The sequence below is a fragment of the Myotis lucifugus genome, unplaced genomic scaffold, assembly GCF_000147115.1.
Source record: "Myotis lucifugus unplaced genomic scaffold, Myoluc2.0 scaffold_43, whole genome shotgun sequence".
NCBI lineage: Eukaryota > Metazoa > Chordata > Mammalia > Chiroptera > Vespertilionidae > Myotis > Myotis lucifugus.
In genome coordinates, this window is record NW_005871091.1 from 2753172 (window position 1) to 2772924 (window position 19753).

At 36.8% G+C, this 19753-nt stretch overlaps 1 protein-coding gene across 1 annotated transcript in view; it reads left to right on the forward strand.

Annotated features, from left to right (window-relative positions):
• Positions 1-19753, forward strand: part of TMEM245 (transmembrane protein 245) — a 67364-nt gene that overhangs the window by 21304 nt on the left and 26307 nt on the right. The window contains 8 exon segments of the mRNA XM_023753226.1: positions 1732-1755; positions 6904-7008; positions 8923-9005; positions 11991-12081; positions 14801-14899; positions 15867-15998; positions 18781-18903; positions 19032-19177. Of these exon segments, the coding sequence (XP_023608994.1) occupies positions 1732-1755; positions 6904-7008; positions 8923-9005; positions 11991-12081; positions 14801-14899; positions 15867-15998; positions 18781-18903; positions 19032-19177 (803 nt within the window).

The following is a 19753-nucleotide window of genomic DNA, read 5'->3' on the forward strand; positions in this document are numbered from 1 at the left end:
AGGAGAAGCAGGGGATATATTTTCTTGCATAGTGCCTGGCTATCTTCCAGAAAGTTTGTCAGTTTTAATTCCCACCAGTGCACCATGTGAAAATACGTATTTCCTTGAGCCCTTGCCCAGGAATATTATAGTGCAACAAAAAGGACTTTTTAGTTTCATACAAGGAAGTATCTCACTGTTGTTTTAATTTGAAATTTTAAAAATTAAAAATGAGGCTGACCATCCTTTTCCATACTTACTGGATATTTATATTTTTCTTTTGTAATTTGCCTATTTGTGTTGTTACTAATTTTTTTTCAACTTTTTAAGAACGAATCTAAGACTTTGTGTAAATTTCAGCATATTTATCACATCTCCCTTGTAATAGGGTGAAGCTTTATCTTATGAGAACAGATTCAGCACGTCCAACTGTGTAAAGAGGGTATCTTATTTTCAGTTAATGCTTTGTCTTTCCACTGTCTGGATAGAGACTAAGTCCTATTTTCAGTGTTCTCATGTACTTGTATTTGAACCCTTCATTTAGGAAAACTGTACAGTTGTGTCAGTTGAAGTTCCAGGCATCTAAAAGTATTTGTTATGGGGTAGCCTTGTAAAAATTTGTCATTTTTATTCTAACTTGTTTGCCAATCTGTTGTTCTTAGGGAACAGAGACAGTAAAATGAATAAAACTGGCTTTTTCTGCTGTACAACAATCAGAATAAATGGCTATTGCAAACTGAATATTTGTTTAATTATAATTGATGCCAAATTTATGTTCTGTCTAGTATAATAATATGTATGGGCTGTTGCTTTGGGGAGTAATCTATTTTTCATGTTTCTATTAATTTTAATTGATTGGACCAGTGTTTCTGAAATGATTCATCTACAGAGGATTGTTTGAAGAATACCTAAACGTGCTTTGGGTATACTTCAGGGAAAACGCTGCAAAGAGCATTTACAGTCACTGATGAAATTACACTTTTTATTAGCCTTTATACTTCTTATAGCACTAATAATGCTCTAAATTCTATCTTTACCGATTTTTACGTTATGTGTCCACTAACTAGCATCAGTTACTATAGTGCTAAATATTGTGGGGTTTGAATGAAGTAACATTTATGTGAAAAAAAAAAAAGCAAGGTAATACTTTTGCTTTTTTGTAGAAAAATGTGTGCCTAAAAAATTGGGGTGGAAGGCAATACACTATATAGTAACAGAATCTTAGTATGGCCTGCTCTTAGCGAGGTGTCCTCTATTCCAAATGAGCACTAGAATGTTTTTTCTCTTTAAAACATGTGAAATAACTAATACTATAAAACTGCAACTACAGAGTTCAATGAAAATGTACTATGGGAACATAAATTGGTTTATACAGGCACTAAAAATCCTTTTGGGGCGTGATATGCGAAAGGATCTTAATTATTACTCTCATCTTTGGAATTTGGTGTGGCTATTTAAGGCTACAAGCTTTCAGCTTATTTTATGTATTTTTAATTGTTGAATTGCCAGCAAAGCTTGTGCTTATCATTATCACTATAATCATTGTATATCTTAAAGGAATACTACATTCACTCGATTTATATCTTTGTAATGCAGTGCAGTTTTTTTTTCTTTCTAGTTTTTCTTTTGTTTGGGATAATTTCCTCCCCATGCTCTCGGTGACTTTCTTTTCTTTTCATACTGTTATTGCATTCTCTAATGATATTCCACTGTTCTTATCTTCTCTTTCTCACCTTACTCCCCATCCCCAAGCTCTGGCACTGGCTAAATAAGAAGGTAAATGAACACACGGATGTTGGTTTTGCTGTTCAGCTCTGTAACTTTTCTCTGTATCTCTGTTCTCACTCTTTCTGTCCGTATGTCAAACTAAGTTTTTGTTATTAAAGTTCTAATGATAAGCTATGGAAGGTCATGAAGCATTGAGACTGTCCCAGTATAATTTGCTAAAAACCCAAAGCTATTTTATTCAGGATATTGGTAGTGTCTCCTTGCTCAAGTGTGTGTAAGAAGTTCTGTCTTATATTCCTTTTGTCCGCTGTGATTTCCATTCCTTTTTCAGCCCTATAATGTGGCTTAGCCTGATACTCTAGTCTCCTTTGATGTGTGAGGGCACATAGGCAATCAGTTACTAAAAAGGAAAGAGAATTCTTTGTTGCTAATTTTTCAATAAGTGACACAGGAAGATTTCAGAAGATAAATCCGTGAAGTATTTGTGTAATTCCCTAGATTGGTAATTTTAGGTTTTGACTAGTATCCCAAAATTTTATATTTAACTTAAAAAAGATGGTAGTCATGTTCTGTGAAGTCTAATTTCATGTTTCCCAAGATATAATTTGTGTCTGTGGTAAATGGCTTGGGATTCTAAAGGTACATTTTTTAAAGACTTCCATAACTTTAATAACTCCAGATATATTAGGAGAGCTATACCTCTAACAAAGTCTGCATAAGTAGTTCTAGATGTAATTTCATTCAGTACTTAGGACAGATAGCAAAAGGTGACATCATTTACATGTATTATGTTTAAACACAATAAGACTAAAAGTTTTTAGTGGAAATATTGTTACAGTCTACTTGGAAATAGGTCCGAATGACACTTTTATGTGTAGAGATTAGGGTTTCAATTTGTTGAAACGGGAAAGGGGAGACTTTTGACCTAAACTTTGGGTTGAGAATAAACATTGTGTGGAGTATAAATAGATACACACCACAACTGCACGTACATCTACACAAATAAACACACACACACACGTATGGATGCATATACCTGTTTCCTACAAAACTAGTGTAAGTAAATGAGTGTAATCCTTGGCAGATGATAGTGCTTCAAACATATGTCACATTTTCTTATTTTGATCAAAGCAGTGGTTTAAATGTATTTTCCTAATTTGTATATGTACAGAGTGTCCCCCCAAAATGTGTATATACTCTAACATCTGATAGCTCAACTTTGAAAATGAAATGTATTTTAGTAAACATTGCCTTTATAATTATTCAAAGTGTGTGTATACATTTGTTGGGGACAACCTATATATTGAAATGAAATTTTCCTCAAAAGACGAAAGGAGACCTAAAGTCATTAGGTTTGATTTAAAGTTAAAGTTAGATTACCTAATTCATGAGCCAAATTCCAGCTGATGAGTGAGTTTTAAAAGATTCCTAAGAGATTAAGTAGCTTTTGTCTTTTCCTTGCTGATGCCATGTAGCATAGATAAAGCATTGGTGTGGAGCTGGAGTAACTGCTTGCAGTTCTGAGAGTGTGTGCTCCAGGAAAGCACTCAAATAAGTTGAAGATCATTTCATTACATTACATCCAAGGTCAGAAATTGCAGCATTGGGTATTTAGTATTCCGAGCTGAAGTGGAGTGAATTAGGAAAATGAGAAGTGAGGGTGAAAGAGGACAAATCTTACGGTTAACTAAAATTGCAACCAATTTCTCAAGGCTTAATTTAGTTAAAAAAAGAAAGCATCATAAAAACCTACATTCATGGTAGAATAGAAACTTAAGTAGTGGCAGGACACTTTTTAATAGCTTGATAAATAAGGCCAGTGAGTTTAGAAATTTGAGTGTCTTTGATATAACTATAAATTCACCAACATCTCTAGATTTTTACACTTGAAACACCCAGAATGTCACTTAAAATTTTTTTCTCTTCCCCTTTTAGAAAATAAAGTTTAACCACTAAAATGATTTCTCAAAGCCTAGAAGACTGGGGAAAGTTCTAGGGACTGCGATTTCCTCGAGCAAGGCAGTGGTGACGGGGTGTGGTTTCCTTTGCCCAAAGTAGAGCAAGGGCAGGTCAGCCTCATGGAACAGCACCTCCGGCATTCCTTCAGGCTTCTCCTCCACCTGCCCCTTCCCATGGCTTCCTCTGGTGTTTCTCTTTCTGTGTCTGAGTTTCTGTTTCCTTGTGAGTCTTGCTCCATTCATTCACTCTTTCAGGGAATTCTTTTCCTCCATATAAGTTTTGTATCCGTTTTGTTTTTTTCTCTTTTGGGCCTCTGTTCTGTATACCAACCCCCTCTCCACATTTGTTTCTTCTTTTTCTTGACTTTTCTTTCTTTCTTTATTCCTGTTTATTTTTCTAAGCCTATCCCGAGGATATGTTTCTTTAATTGATTTGAGAGAGAGAGAGAGAGAGAGAGAGAGAGAGAGAGAGAGAGAGAGAGAAATGTGAGAAACATCAATTGGTTCAATTAGAGAGAGAGAGAGAGAGAGAGAGAGAGAGAGAAATGTGAGAAACATCAATTGGTTGCCTCTTGTATGGGCCCTGACTGGAATCAAACCCGAAATCTTGTGGTGTATCGGATATCACTCCAACCAACTGAGCCACCTGGCCAGGGCTTCTCTCTCTCTTTTGCTGTCTCTTTTTGTCCTGTGTTTCGTTTTGTTTTTAAATCTAATCTTAACCACCCATAATGTGAATAGAAACTCCTCCAACTTTTTTTAGCTTATGAATTGAGGTTCCTAAATGGTTTTATTTTAAATTTTGAATGAAACAGATAACGCTTACTGTTATTCCTTGAATATAAATTTTTATTTAGGTAACTCTTAGTATGGATTTTTTCCCACCCTTAGTTATACAGCTTGTGATAGGAAAATTCTTCCCTGGTTGAAAAATATAACATTTAATTTTGTAATGTTGATGTACATAATGTGTTTGTGACTATTCCATGGTTTATATGTTAAAAATACCCAGACATAAATTCATTTATTTATTTATGTATTTATTTATTTTAATATATTTTTATTGATTTCAGAGAGCAAGAGAGAGGGAGAGAGAGAGAGAAACATCAGTGATGAGAGAGAATCATTGATGGGCTGCTTCCTGCACACCCCCTACTGGGGATCGAGCCTGCAACCTGGGCATGTGCCCTTGACCGGAATTGAATCCGGGACCCTCCAGTCCACAGGCTGATGCTCTTTCCACTGAGCCAAACCAACTAGGGCTAAATTTAAATATTTATACTTTGTAAATAGAACATCATTTATGTTTAAAAATACATTTTAGGATATGACTTTTCTAAAAAAAAAAAAATGGAGGCTCACAAGTTATTTTCAGAAATTACTATTTGTGAATACAAATCTGGTCTTATTTCTGAAATTATTTTATTTATGCTTGCCTATTTAGGTATATATTAACTGAGCACTGTTAGGTTTTGGGGAACAAAGAGGAGTAATACAACACTTGCCCTTTATTCAGGAAGTTGTCGCAAGAACTATGTGTAGAGTTGGTTTCTGATTGTGAAACTCTTCAGTTTCATTGATTTTAGAACTTACATTCAAAATATGACATTGACCTTCCATATCTTAGAAACCTGTTACTATTATTTTTTTTAATCTCTGCATTGTCTTCCATGCTTTGGTGGCATGCACTGAAAATTAACTCTTCTGTTTGAAGCTGTAATAGTCAAGATAGAAGATGAACTTTTTATCTTTGAGTTTACTGTAGCATTGATCTCTTAGTGACAGGATTCTTCATGAAAGATAAAGGGAATGCAAGCTTGTGAGCCTTGAATGGAAATTAATTTTTTAGAAGTCATGTTATTTTGTGTTGTTGTTTTTAATAACCATTCTTTGCTTTTGGATGTTTAACTCACTGTTTGGAGAGCATATTTCAGATTTAAGTGAAGAATAACTTAATCACAACATTGTAGTTCATGTTAGAGTTAAGGGTTGCAATGTGGTGTTTCAGCAGTCACCAGTCTAATTGGTTGTATTTTTGAAATGTTAAATACTAGCTTTGCATGGCAAGAATTCTACACATTTATCAGAATGATATATTCTGAAAATAAAATTTTTTATATGTGGGATTATTTGTGATTGTGGAAAATGAGAAAAGTTAAACTCAAAATAGAATGTCAAATAGCATTGAGGGAGAGCATAATTTTAATTATTGATTTAGGAATAACCACTACATTAATGATTATTTTTTATTTGCAGTCAGTTATAACTTGTCACAAAGCTTGTATTATAAAAAAAGTATAGAAATTTCCATTAGAATACCAGATTTTTATGAGTATTTTATTATGAATTATTTTAAATAGTAAAAGATGTAAAGAATACCCATGAGACTACCCTCCAACTTCATAAAACATTACTTATATAATTGAAGCCCATTTTGTATCCCACACTGACCCTTTCCCCACCCAGAGTAACTATTATTCTGAGATGGGTATTTATCATTACTGTAACATTGGGCTTTTATTATTGGTTTTGTAATCCTACTGATATCAAAAGGAAAACATATATTGAAAGTAATTCCTATTTTAATTTGCTCCTATTTTATCTATATATAACTTAGGACCTATTTTTATAAAAGTCACACTTTTTCTAAAGTCATCTATATTTGCTAATTGACAGTAAAATTTCAAAAGATTTGAGGTCAGCTAATTGATTATCATTATTTTGTTTAGAAATATTTACCAGATTATCCTATATAATAAAAGGCTAATATGCAAATTGTCCCCTCAACCAGGAGTTCAACCGGGAGTTCGATCAGGAGGCAGCGAGGGTTGGCCAACCGCCCACAGCCCCTTCCCCCAGCCGGCCCAGCCCAATAGGCCCTGATCGGGGCAGGCTGGCCAGACCCCACCTGTGCACAAATTCATGCACCAGGCCTCTAGTAAATTATAATTTGAAATGTAAATTACCATAATATGACAGTTCAGTCATAATGATTATGTTCACTTTGACTGCTTTTTCTTAGATGTGACAATAAAAAGCTCTTTATATACTAGTAACAGCAATAATTAATACCTAATTTTATAAAGTTGCTTACAGTTTTCACTGCTTTAGTCATTATTCCATAGTTTGCTTTGCAGTGTTGAATATCCTATTTTGTCTTCATTATGTTTGAATACATATGTGTTTTTATTAAGTTGTACTTTACAGCTAAGTAATCCTCTCTTTTATTTCTGTGCAGATTATCATCTGGTTGGAGAAGATGTTAGACAAAATAATTAGCATTTTCATCATATTTTTGTTAGTAATAGGAACCCTTCTTTTAGCCCTACTCCTGACTGCAAAGGTAGAGTACAATAATTACTATTACCACTAGTAAACTCTTAATTGTTAGAAGTGTAGTATGGATAAGAAGCTGATAGACAGTATGGAAAATGTCATTTTGCTTGTAAATATGTATAACTGCTATAACATAATTTGTATTACTGGTTTTGCCATGAATTTTTTTACCTAGTATATTTTTACATGCATTATTATTTTATTATCATCAAATCCTCAGATGTAAATACAGATACAAAAATTGAGATACAGAGGGACAAGTGGCTTCTTCTGTCAGTAGGAAAACTATAGTCTTATGACTCCTAATCTAGTTAGTACCTTGTTCACTAGATCAGAATTTTTTGACTAGCTCCTTCCTTCTTGCCTCATTGGTCTGTCTGCTGATATACCATAGGTCTTTATTTCTCACTCTGCAGGTCCTTCCAGCTTACATTTCCTCTCCCCTTCTTTGTTCAGACTGCTATAACAGAATGCCATAGACTAGGTGGCTCGAACAACAAGGATTTCTTACAGTTGTAGAGGCAGAAGCCCAGATCAGGTGCCAGCGTGGTTGAGTTCTTGGTGAAGGCCCTCTTCCTGGTTTGCAGATGGCTGTTCTTTTCTTTGTATCGTTATATGGCAGAGAGAACTGTCATCTGTCTCCTGTACTGTATAAGGGCATTAACCCCATTCATGAAGGGTCCACCGTCATGATCTAATTACTTCCCAGTGGCCCCACCTCTTAACCATCACAATGGAGGTTAGGATTTCAGCAAATGAATTTGGGGGAATGCAGACATTCAGTTCTTAACACTCCTCTTTCATCTCATCAACGAATATCATTGTCCCAACTAAATGGTATCTATAAAGAGATACATTTTAAATTCAAAGGCATTAAAAGATTTGATAGTAAAGGGATTTTTAAAAAGATACACCATGAGAACTATAAACATAATAAATCTGGTGTGGTTATATTAATATCAAGCAATTAAAACAAGAAATCTCACTACACACAAATAATGATAAAACAGTACTGCAGTAAGATACAACAATTATGAATGTGTATATTCTAACGATAGCTCTAAAATACATGAAGCAAAATATTCAGAATTAGAAGGAGAAATAGACAAATCAAAGATTATAGGTAGGAATTGACTAATACTCCTCTTGCAACAATTGGGAGAATAAATAGGTAGAAAATTAGTAAGAATAAACAAGCCTTGAAAAACAGTCAGTATGACCTGACAGTAGCAGAATCGTGTTCTTTTCAAGTAAATATGGGATACTCACTAGGATAATCCATATGCTCAGCATGCTAATTTAAACAAAGTGAAATCATATAGAGCCTGTTTCCTGACATTGGCTTGTTCCTTTTTTTAATCCCTCATTTTGCTGATTATTGGGCAAGGTAAATTTGGAGTAGTTTCTGTTGTTTTGTTTTTTTTATTACTCAGAAACCTTACTCAATTGCTTATATTTGCCTGTGTATCTTGCATTGTATTATAATTCTTTAATCTCTTGTAGTGTTGATACTGCATATATATATATGTACATACAGACACATGCATTATATGTATTACACATATACTTACACTATACACACGTGAACTATATTTATATATTATTGTGTATATGTGTATTTGTATGTATCTATTTACATATTTTTTGCTTAAGTAAATTGTTGAGCTTCTTGAAGGCAGGGACCTATGATGTACATTTTATTTTCCATAGTGTGTGTGATAGAATATTATGTAGCAGCTATTCAGTGCATATTTCTAAATTTACTGCAACTAAGATATATAATTATCTGACTCTAAAATATTGCTCCAATAATAATTGGGAGAATAAATAGATAGAAAATTAGAAAAATAAATGTAGAAGAATAAATGTTTAGTTGGGCTTATTTTTTATTGAGATTCTTTTTATCTCATTTGTGATGCAGGTACATCAAGAAAGTGTGCACATGATTGAAGTCACAAGTAGTTTGATTAATGAAACTCTAGCAAATCACCCTGAGTGGGCAAAGTAAGAATATTGTTTTACAACGACAAAAATAGAGTTGGATGACCTCGGTTCAGTATCTGTTTGCATGAAATAGTCTTCATTGATGCATTGCCTTGGAAGAGAAAAGATAGGGTTTGCTAAAGCTTTGATGAACGCTGTCATTTTTGCAAAAGAATTGCATGTAATCTGGGAGAGGGGTTGGTGGGGAAGTGCTTAAGATTTTGGAAACAATTTATAGTAAATGATACCTTATATCTGAACTGAGAGTTACACTTCATAGCATGTTTATAATTTACAAAGTCCTTTCACCTGCTTTGGGACCTGTCTTCCTCACAGTGACTGTGCAGTAGGTTGAAGAGATTATATCCATTTTACAGATGAGGAAATAGGATTGAAGGTTAAGGAACTTGAAATTATAATCTACCAGCAGAGTCAGCCCTCACATCCAGTGTTTCTGATCAAGTACCATTCCATGTAGGAGAGTTTTAAAAAGCTGTTTCATGAAAGGTCTGATTCTTTTGCAGCTAATTAGTGAGGACGAATATGCATTAATAGTAATGGCTTCTTGCACATCTCAGTATTCAGTAGATTCCTGTCCTGATGAAGGCGATTGACCTTGTGAGAAATTCTGTGGATGTTCCTAGAGGGGATACAGTTAAGAATGCATTTGATATACTTTCTTCCAATATGGAGCACATTTTATAAGTCCTGTGTAGGTGCCCTGACTTCCTGTGGATGTGCTTGGTGAGCTGGTGGATAAATTAGAAGACTTAGGGTAGGGTCACCCTAGCAGAGCTTCAGAGAAAATGCAGTCAGATCACATCTTAATTCTTGTCTTGGACAATTCTATTAGTCTGGAACCCACTTTCTACTTTCTACTGACTAGAAAGTATATCAAAACTTGAGGGGCCACACGGTATGTTAGAAAGTTCCCTTTACTTCTGTATAATTGTTGGGGCTGTTCTCTTGGAAGTTCATGTTGTGAAATAGATTAACTTTTACCCAGAAAGGTGAGGGCAGGCCAGTCCAAAATGTAAGACGTTGGTTTCCACTCAGAGTAGAATTAGTGATTGACTGAGGTAGTGACTATCCTAATGAAGGAGCTCAACATAGAGGCTGTGGTTCAGCGGTTCTCAACCTGTGGGTCGCGACCCCTTTGGCAGTCGAACGACCCTTTCACAGGGGTCACCTAAGACCATCCTGCATATCAGATATTTACATTACAATTCATAACAGTAGCAACATTACAGTTATGAAGTAGCAACGAAAATAATTTTATGGTTGGGTCACAACATGAGGAACTGTATTTAAAGGGCCAGAAGGTTGAGAACCACTGCTGTGGTTGGTATACGATCAGTTGGTCCCAAGATTGCTCAGGTGTTCGTGGCCCATGTAGTGTTGATACTGCATATATATATATATATACACACACACACACACACACACACACATGTCTTTGACGTGGCCTCAGGATAGCTCCACTTATCTGTTGCTGTGATGACACCTGTGTGAGTACATTGGTCAAGTGTTTCCACTGAAACCAGCAAGACTTGTTATCAGGCCTAATAGATGTTTGTTAGTCATTAAGGATCTATCTGGATGCCTCTACAGATCCTCACACTTTCGAGTATCTCTACAGGATATAATCTATAATAATAAAAGCATAATATGCTAATTCAGTGGTTCTTAACCTTCCTAATGCCGCGACCCTTTAATACAGTTCCTCATGTTGTGGTGACCCCCAACCATAAAATTATTTTCATTGCTACTTCATAACTGTAATTTTGCTACTGTTATGAATCGTAATGTAAATATCTGATATGCAGTATGTATTTTCATTGTTACAAATTGAACATAATTAAAGCATAGTGATTAATCACAAAAACAATATGTAATTATATATGTGTTTTCCGATGGTCTTAGGCAACCCCTGTAGAAAGGGTCGTTCGACCTCCAAAGGGGTCGAGATCCACAGGTTGGCAACCCACAGGTTGAGAACCGCTGTGCTAATTGGATTGGACATCCTTCGGACGACCTTCCGGACGAAGCCAGGGCTTGGAGGGAAGCCTGGGTCCCGGGTGCCAGAGGGAAGCTGGTGCTGGCAGCCAGGGGAAGGAAGGCCTACTCTTGCACGAATTTCGTGCATCTGGCCTCTAATTTTCCCATAAAAATGTAGTACCATATAATTGAAAGTGTTCAACAGACCCTTCAAAACACTTTGTCTGTAAATCCTAGAGTAATTTAAAAGCTACTTAAATTAATTTCTCCCAAATCACATCTCTTTAGAGATTCAAATTTCCTGTTCAGATCCTTATACTGTAAGATTATTACATTTATAAGTATCTCTAAAGTTTTACTTGCTGAGAAGTACTTGAACTGACTGAGAATTTGCAAAAAGCTTCACAAATATTTTGTTTCTGTGGAGTGTATGATGAACTCGTTAATATTAAAGATTCAAACCAATTTGTGGATGTCAGCATCTCTAGTACATAACATTGTGAGGAGCAGTTAAGAGAATTGTTTAGATACAGATGGCTGGGCTCCAGCCCCAGAGTTTCTTTTTCAGTGGGTCTGAGTTTAGGCCGGGTTTCTAAGCAGTTGTGATGCTGCAGGTCCATGGACCACAGTTTGAAAACCTCCATTGTGCATTCCAGATGATGACCATCATTGTCCCAGAACTACTTCCTCTGGTGCTGTGTGAGTAAGGCAGGTGACCCAGGACTGGAGGGACAGAGAAACCCAGCAGAGCAGAATGAGAGAGAGGTTGTGGGGGAAGTGGATACAAAAGATAAGGAAGGCTTGAAAATAAGTCCTGAATATTAGAATTAGGCCAATTAGTCCTGTAAGTCAAGGATTCCTGTGTGTGATTCATTTGTATTTCTGTGTTAATGGCTGTTCATGAGTTTGTCAGTTCCTGATTGTTCAAGTACATCAAGTTCAAAAAGTTATGGGTGCAGTACACTGAAAGTGTGCTAATTGTTCATTTTCTTTCTTTACTTAAATTAGTTGGCTTCCTGAGGCTCAGGTAGTCCAAAGAGCCCTCAATTCTGCAGCTAACAACGTGTATCAGTATGGACGAGAATGGATAACCCACAAGGTAAGGGAAGAGCCTCTCTTTGTGGATTTCTCTTTGCAAGTTCTTCATTGGCAGTGATTTCTTGCTTCGATAAAGCATAATTTCCGTTTGCAAACAGGTTTATATCTACAAGTCGACAAGCAACATACAGTGAAATTAGCCTTCTGCATGATCATACTGAATAGTGCTAGTAGCCTGAACAAGCTCAGAAGTTGGCCATTGCTTCTTGTTCGAGGTGGATCTGACTCATTATTTGTGCACTAGGAAGGAATGATCTCTAAGCTTGGTAGTCAAATAAGGTTCTCAGGGGCAAAGAAGACAGAAGGAGTAGCTTGTGAGGTAGGAGGAAACCCAAACTGTGTGTCACAGGGGCCTAGAGAAGAAAATGTTTCAAGGAAGACTTGGCCAGCTAAGGCTTCACACAAGATGAGTACTGACTTGTCATCCCCATTTCCTAGGTGAGGCTGTTCGCCTTAAGTCAGTCAGTTCTCAAATGGCATTGTGACTGCCCTTAATGCTTTACTGTTCTTCTTGGGCAAAGAGCATGTCACAACCCACCCACAGTATGTGTGCTTCCGTGATCCTGTTAGTAGACTCCGTGCACTCTGGCCCCGTCTTCCCAGTTTTATAACATGCTATAAAATTGTGCTGAACTCTCCTGTACTGTTATAGTTGTGGTATTTTAGTTATTCCCTGTCGTGCTTGGAGTGAGCCTGTGAAGGAGATGCCAGTTAGAAATGGTTCTTTATTGCAGTAAAGGCCACTGTGCCGACAATCTAGAAAAGGGGCTGTCAGTAACCTAAATTGTAGAACTCTTCTGGTTCCAGGGAGACTTCATGGGCTGATAGGAAAGTGACAGAAAGAATTGGGAATAGGAAGTCTGTGAGTCCTTGACAGTCATACTATGCAAAAGACGCATTTAAAGAAATGAAAGGAAGTTAGCCTAGGGTAATTGTGGTTTTTAATTATTTCGGGTAATTTGCTCTATTAGGTGTTCTTTGTTCGTAGGTTATATAGGCTTGAGTTGAAAGACTATGAGAGAACTTTTCATCCTGAATCTGCCACTTGTCTGTGTAACTCTGAGCCTGTCATAGATCCTTTTTAAATCTGTTTTCTCAAATGAATAAAGGTGATGCCAAAACTCTTTTCTGTCTAACTCATGGAGTTGTTGTAAAGATCACATAACGTAGGTGAAAGCCATTTGTAAATTGTACAATGTGATGAACAGATGAAGGCTTTGATATTCACAGAGTTGTGTTTGAATAAATCAATTAAATATAAAGAACAACATTGGGCAGATGTATTTGCATCAAATATGTCTAAGAACTGGTTTAAGCATCTATAAGGCCAGCATCAAGTGGGCAAAAGGTATGAATAGGCCACACTAAAGGAAATACACATTGAAAACCAAAATGGAAAATGGTCATTCTTGTTGCTAAAAAAGAAAAGTATAAATAATCAGTTATCACTTCACACCTTTTAAATTATCTAAAAATCAGTTATCCATAAGGCTTTGGGAAAATTGGTTCACTTAGACCAGTGGTTCTCAACCTTGGCTGCACATTAGAATCACCTGGAAATCTTTTTAAAATCCCAATTTCTGGGCCTCATCCTCTGGAAATTCTGTTTCTTTGTTACTAATGTTGTGGCCCCACCCCATAACAAAGAAACAGAATTTCTGGAGGATGAGGCCCAGAAATCAGGATTTTAAAAAGATTCCCAGGTGATTCTAATGTGTAGCCAAGGTTGAGAACCACTGACTTAGACAATGTTGGAAAGTGTTAATTGGTATGATCCTTATATTTAACAATGCAAGAACCATTAAAAATGCTCATTTCCTTTGATTCTTGCACATTTATCTTACTATTAGAAATAAGGAAAATATTGTGTATTGCTGGGGTTCTTGTCCCAGCATCAAGAAGGGTTCAGCAATCTGGAGAAGGCTGTGCGTAGATTACATAGGAGTTCAGAGACTAATAAAGAGTCCGGAGGCGAAATATAATTTTGAAAGGCATTGGGGGTCAGAGGAGCTTAGCTAAAGGAGCTAACATCCAAGATCTTAAGTCTAAGGTCTTAGGTTCTCCTTGTCCCCAGGACCCCGTGCTTTTTATTAACACAACTTGTCCTGAGGTGAGGCAGAGATATACACTTCAAAGGGTCAGGGTTTGGTAGGGTCCATTGTCAGAATGGGGGAATTAGCCTACGCTGTTCAGGTGTTTGGCCAGTAGGAGGCAATACCATGTAGATTAAGATGCCCTTTAACTGTCTGGCGGCCAAGAATCAATTTAATGTATCCTATTCAGGTTTGGCGAAATGCCTTACTCTAAGACCCGACATCTCTCAGCAAACTAACGGGCATATTTGCGTTTATAGCTAGGGTTCTAAAATGTCACTTAAAGTTCTGACTGGGGTCACATGGAAAGATTTTCCTCTGTGCAGATATGATCAGAGATGCCCGTAGTCATGGCTTTATTTGTTCCCTTCTTTTACAGTTTGAAGTAACTCTCCTTGAGACCTAAGGATAGAGGAAAGAAAAAAGAAGCAAAAGATGAGAGGGAGGAAATTTACTGGGAATATTGAGGAGCAAAGTTTATGAAAAGAACATTGTGTGGCTAGAGGCAATTAAATAGTCTGGAGCATTTCAGTTTGATTTGGAACAAATGTAAAGACCCAGCATGTATTCATTTTACTGGGTTATTGCCTGGAATATTAAATCAGATTATATCTGTATTTCTTCCAGCTTCATAAAATTCTTGGAGATAAGGTGAACAATACTGCTGTGATTGAAAAGCAGGTACTAGAACTTTGGGACAGACTGTATCATTCTTGGTTTGTAAAGGTAAGTTATTTTAGCTAAGGATTTCAATGGTAAACTAATAAAGTCCTTTTATTTTATAGACCCAATGACTAAGTAGGACTTTAGTAATACTGGAATTTCACTTACTGACGTTTTTTAAGCTACAGGGTCTTAAACCTTAGGCCACAAAAAGACAAAGTGATTGATGGTTAATCTCCATGGCAGAGTCCACCAGTCCCTCTGCTGTATCAGTATTCTGTCATCTGTTCGTTATCATCTACAGCATCTCATCATCTAGACGAGCTCTGGGCAGGAGAAATGTAATGCAAGCCGCCTAATGTTAGTTTTTCTAGTGGCCCTGTTAAAACAACAAAAGTAAACAGGTGAAATTCTTTATTCATAGCTCTTTCAAACCTAGTTATTCCTGCATTCCTGCCAATGCAATTCTCTTCCAGACAGACAAGTTAGACTCCCCTCTTGTTTCTTTTTCATATTCTTCCCCCCTCCCTGCTGCTTTATTGATAGATAATTGATACATAACATTGTATTAGTTTTAGGTGATCTTTTTTTCATATTCTTTCTGTTCCCTCTGCCCTCTTTATCTTGTACAGAAGATTAATAAGGGAGAGGAGGAAAGGAGGAAGAAAGCAAAAATGAGAGAGAGCAAAAAAAAAAAGGCAGAGGGATTGAAAAGGGGGGAATAATAAAAGTAAATGCTGTGTTTGTGTACAGTTGAATATACACTGAGGAGTAAAGTGTGTCCACAAATGTACTGAGGAGAAAAGCACTCAAGCTAGGCTGAGACTCAGTAACTAGCATATTAACAGAAAAATACTATCTTTTACGTCTTTAGGTGGAGTTCTTAATTGATTTCTTAAATAATGCAAAGTTTTTCACTTTTGTGTATTCACTAAAGTGCTCAAGTGGACCTAAAACAAAAGAGGTTATTTATACTTTATGTTCTTGAGCTTAAGATGGAGGTTTCACGTCTGAACTGTTTTTTCCATAGAACGTGACGCACTCTGGGAGGCACAAAGGACACAAGATGCATATAAACCGTCAGAACAGCTGGCTGGGAGACATTCTGGACTGGCAGGATATCGCGTCCTTCGTCCACGAGAATATCGAGACATTTCTTTCGGTAAGAAATAGTATTTATAGTTAAACTGGACTTAGAAGTAAAAACAGAAACACTAATTTTCAGTCTTCTTTACCCACTTAAAGGTCTTTATTTACCCTGTTTTTAATGCCACAACATTTGACGTTTTGAAAATTCTAAATGCTCTAGAAAGATGTCCAAAACCTATAAACCTCAGGTGTAGCTGCCCTGATCTGATGCCTGGAGAGTAACCAAGAGATGCTGAACCAGGGAGCATATGCATGATGCTGTGGCTCTCAGACTCTGAGCTAGGTATCCTTCTCCCCATAGGATGCCCAGAATGGCCCCAGCTGGACCACTATAGGGGGAGCTGCCTTTCTGGTGGGTGAAGCCCTTTTGGCAGCTGGATATATGGTTTTCTCCCCCATGCACCATCCACCTCTGCCTTTGTTTTTTTTTGTTGTTTTTTGTTTTGTTTTGTTTTGTTTTTTTACAAAAGGTTAGAAGGTAGCAAGGAACAGTTAGCAGTGCTGCGAAGTTTTAATGACTGCTCTTCATTCTGTAGTGTACTTTTTGGGGAGTCAGCCTGTGGCTTTTCACAGAGATGAGAAAAATGTTACTGTGAAATAACTTGCCCCAAATTAACAAAAATCAATATTTGCAATGCTAGATTTTTTCAATTTAATTTTTATCCAAATAATAGATAAGTATAGTTGAAAAGCCAAAAATGCTTTAAGATTTTAAGTGAAAAAAAATAGCAATTTTTTTGTGCTTCTCCACTTCAGTCTCATTCTCCAGAAGCAGTTGTCAAGTCTTTTATTCTGTTTTATTTTATCGTTTTATTTTTAAAATATACTTATTGAATTTATTGGGGTGACATTGGTTGATAAAATTATATAGGGTTCAGGTGTATAATTCTATAATACATCATCTATATATTGTACAGTGTGTAGTGTTCACCACCCCAAGTTTAGCTTTTTCTGGGTGTTTACCTCTGAATTTCTAAAATCCTGTTTACGCTGCTCTTTCTTGGTTTTGCACTTTTAGATATTATCTTTTGGCTTTCCAATATGGAAGATGAAGGTAAAGATGTGACTTTCTTTCAAGTCCCTCGGTGCTCTTCTACTCCTCCTTTGGGGTTTTCGTACAACTCCTTTGGTTCCTCCCCCCATTCCTGCACTCACACTTTCCCTTCCTCCCATTCACCTAATAGAGCTATAACAGTTTGAAATTGAATCTATCTATTTCTGCCATCATACTTTGCCCAACAGCTCTTTCTTATATTCGAAACCTTCCTTCCCAATCCTCTTGAGTACACAGAGAGGTTACTATTTGATCTTGGCAACTACCAGTCTATAATTAATGAATTCAGTTAATATCTTAAGAATTACCATAGGGCATTTCCTATCAGTGTAACCTAGAAACTATTCAAAACTTTAAAAAAAAAAATCCAGAATGACTGAGGCCCCCAAAAGAATGCCTGTCAAAATCACAAGTAAGGGCATTGTTGGTTTGTCTCTGGAATCAGTGCCATTATTCATTCATTCCTTTACCCGCAGGGTCAAACAGTCAATCATGCATATTTTTGTAGGCATTGTGAAACATTTTCAAGATTTTATGTAAGGAGTTTTTGTAAATGAGACCAGCCTGCCAAAGTTCTCTTATGAAGACAGAGCTGAGGTTTGCAAGAAATGCAGAGGACAACAAAATGTGCTTTAATAAATGGTACATTTGGGGTAGGAAAGGAATGGGTAGGCCTTTCATAGCACAGATGGTGTAACTTGAACATATGACAAAAAACAGCTGCTGTTTTGGAAAGGGTAGGCACCAAAATAAAATCAGACGTTATGAGTTCTGGTCTCGGCTCTGGTTCCACATATTAGCTCCCTGCCCTTGGGCAAGTTTTTTTTAAAAAACTCTGGGCTTCAGTTTGCATATCTATAAAATAAAGATGGTTTCATCTGCATTTCTTCCCAGTGTTGTGAGGTTTATGGGATGAAAACTAAGGATATTTTTTTAAAATTTTAAGTTTTTCTGGTCATTTTGCTTCCATGTTTTATATTACTCAGGGAGAACAGAATACACATTATCATAAAGGAATTAAGTTTATGAAGAAATAGGGAATAGAAAACATATAGGTATGCTATTGGTAATATACATCTCCCTTTAGTAATATTTAACATATATTAGTAAACTTTATTTTAATATCTGGTTCTAGTAAAGTTGCAGTGATGGATCAACTGAACTCAGTAGTTCTTAATAGAAGGGTCATCGTTTCTGTGAGGAACGATTTTCAGCTGCAGAGCTCTGCCCCGGACCCTGTCTGTTCATTTCTTTTATTGAGATTTTAGTAAAGATGCTCTGGTAGTTGTAGATGAAGTTAAGTTGAAGGTGGAAAGAGGGAAGGAAGCAAATAAAACAAACGCTAGATTTTCATGACCCGCACTTGTGAGCCTACATGCTAAGGTTGCACTTTGACATATTCTCCTATTGGTATTATTCCTCTGCATACCATTTTTACAGTTATAATCGTGCTATCTATAAAATTTTCCTATCCTGCTTTTTAAATTTAGCATTATATCATAAAATATGTTCCAATTGTCATAATAGAGGTGATTTTAATGGCTGCCTAATATTATTTGGAGTAGATTCATCATAATTTGTGTAATCATTTTCTTTCCTAATCAATATTCAAATGTTTTCAGATGATTTTTTTTTCAGTTCTTGCCCTTTCAGTTTATGGTACTGTATTAAAAGCACACAGATACCTGGAGAAACTTCTTTCCCGAGGATTAGTTCTGATACTCACTTTTCCTCCTCGCAGATCTTGGAGTCTCTGTGGATTGTTATGAGCCGAAACGTGAGCCTGCTTTTCACCACTGTCACCACGCTCCTGACCATCCTCTTCTACAGCGGCACGGCCCTTCTCAATTTCGTGCTCTCTCTGGTATGTCCCTATAGATAAGAACACATCACAGTTCCTTCCACAGTAATGCATATTCTTGGCGCCATTGGTGTTTCCTTCCTGTAGTCTCCAATGTGATTTTTTAGGAGATACTGTCCTTTGTTTTGCAGATCATTTTCCTGACCACACTGTTTTATCTGTTAAGTTCCAGTGATGAGTACTACAAGCCCGTGAAGTGGGTGATAAGCCTGACACCACTGTCTCAGCCAGGCCCTTCTTCTAATATTATTGGCCAGTCTGTGGAAGAAGCTATCAGGTAGGGATAAGATTTACGCTATTCTTCTTTTCATGAGAAGCCCGTTCGGTTTCTGTCTTAAGCCTTCCTGGTAACGTTCAGTGCTAACCTAGTGAGGGAACTGCTGATGTTTTTTTTAAAAAAAGTATCTCCTTTTGAGAGGATAATATAAGCAGTGAAAATGTTGATAAGAAAAAAATTCCAAACAATTCCAATATCCTACTCTCAAGATTCATGGCCTGTCCCCCTCGGCCTTTCCTTGGAAGGCTCTTGCTCTCGGTGCCAATCATCACATTACTTGCTCACTCATATACCTCACCTTCTCTCAGAACCCTCCTTCTGTTCTCAGGAATTCCAGCTCTGTTCTGGGAGGGTGTCGATGGCCTCCCGTGGTCTTTCTCTCCCCCTCCGCAGCCAGGCCGTGCCTTCTGCAGGGGGTAGTTTGGACACTGGCAGTGCAGCGTTTTGGGTTATCTTTAAGTCATAGTCTCTGTGTGCATTGTAGGTTCTGGCCAGAAACTTCCATCATGTTTTTCTGGGATCCATGTATTGCAGCCTTGGTTTCTGAATGAGATGCTTCTTCAGCATTTGTTTTTC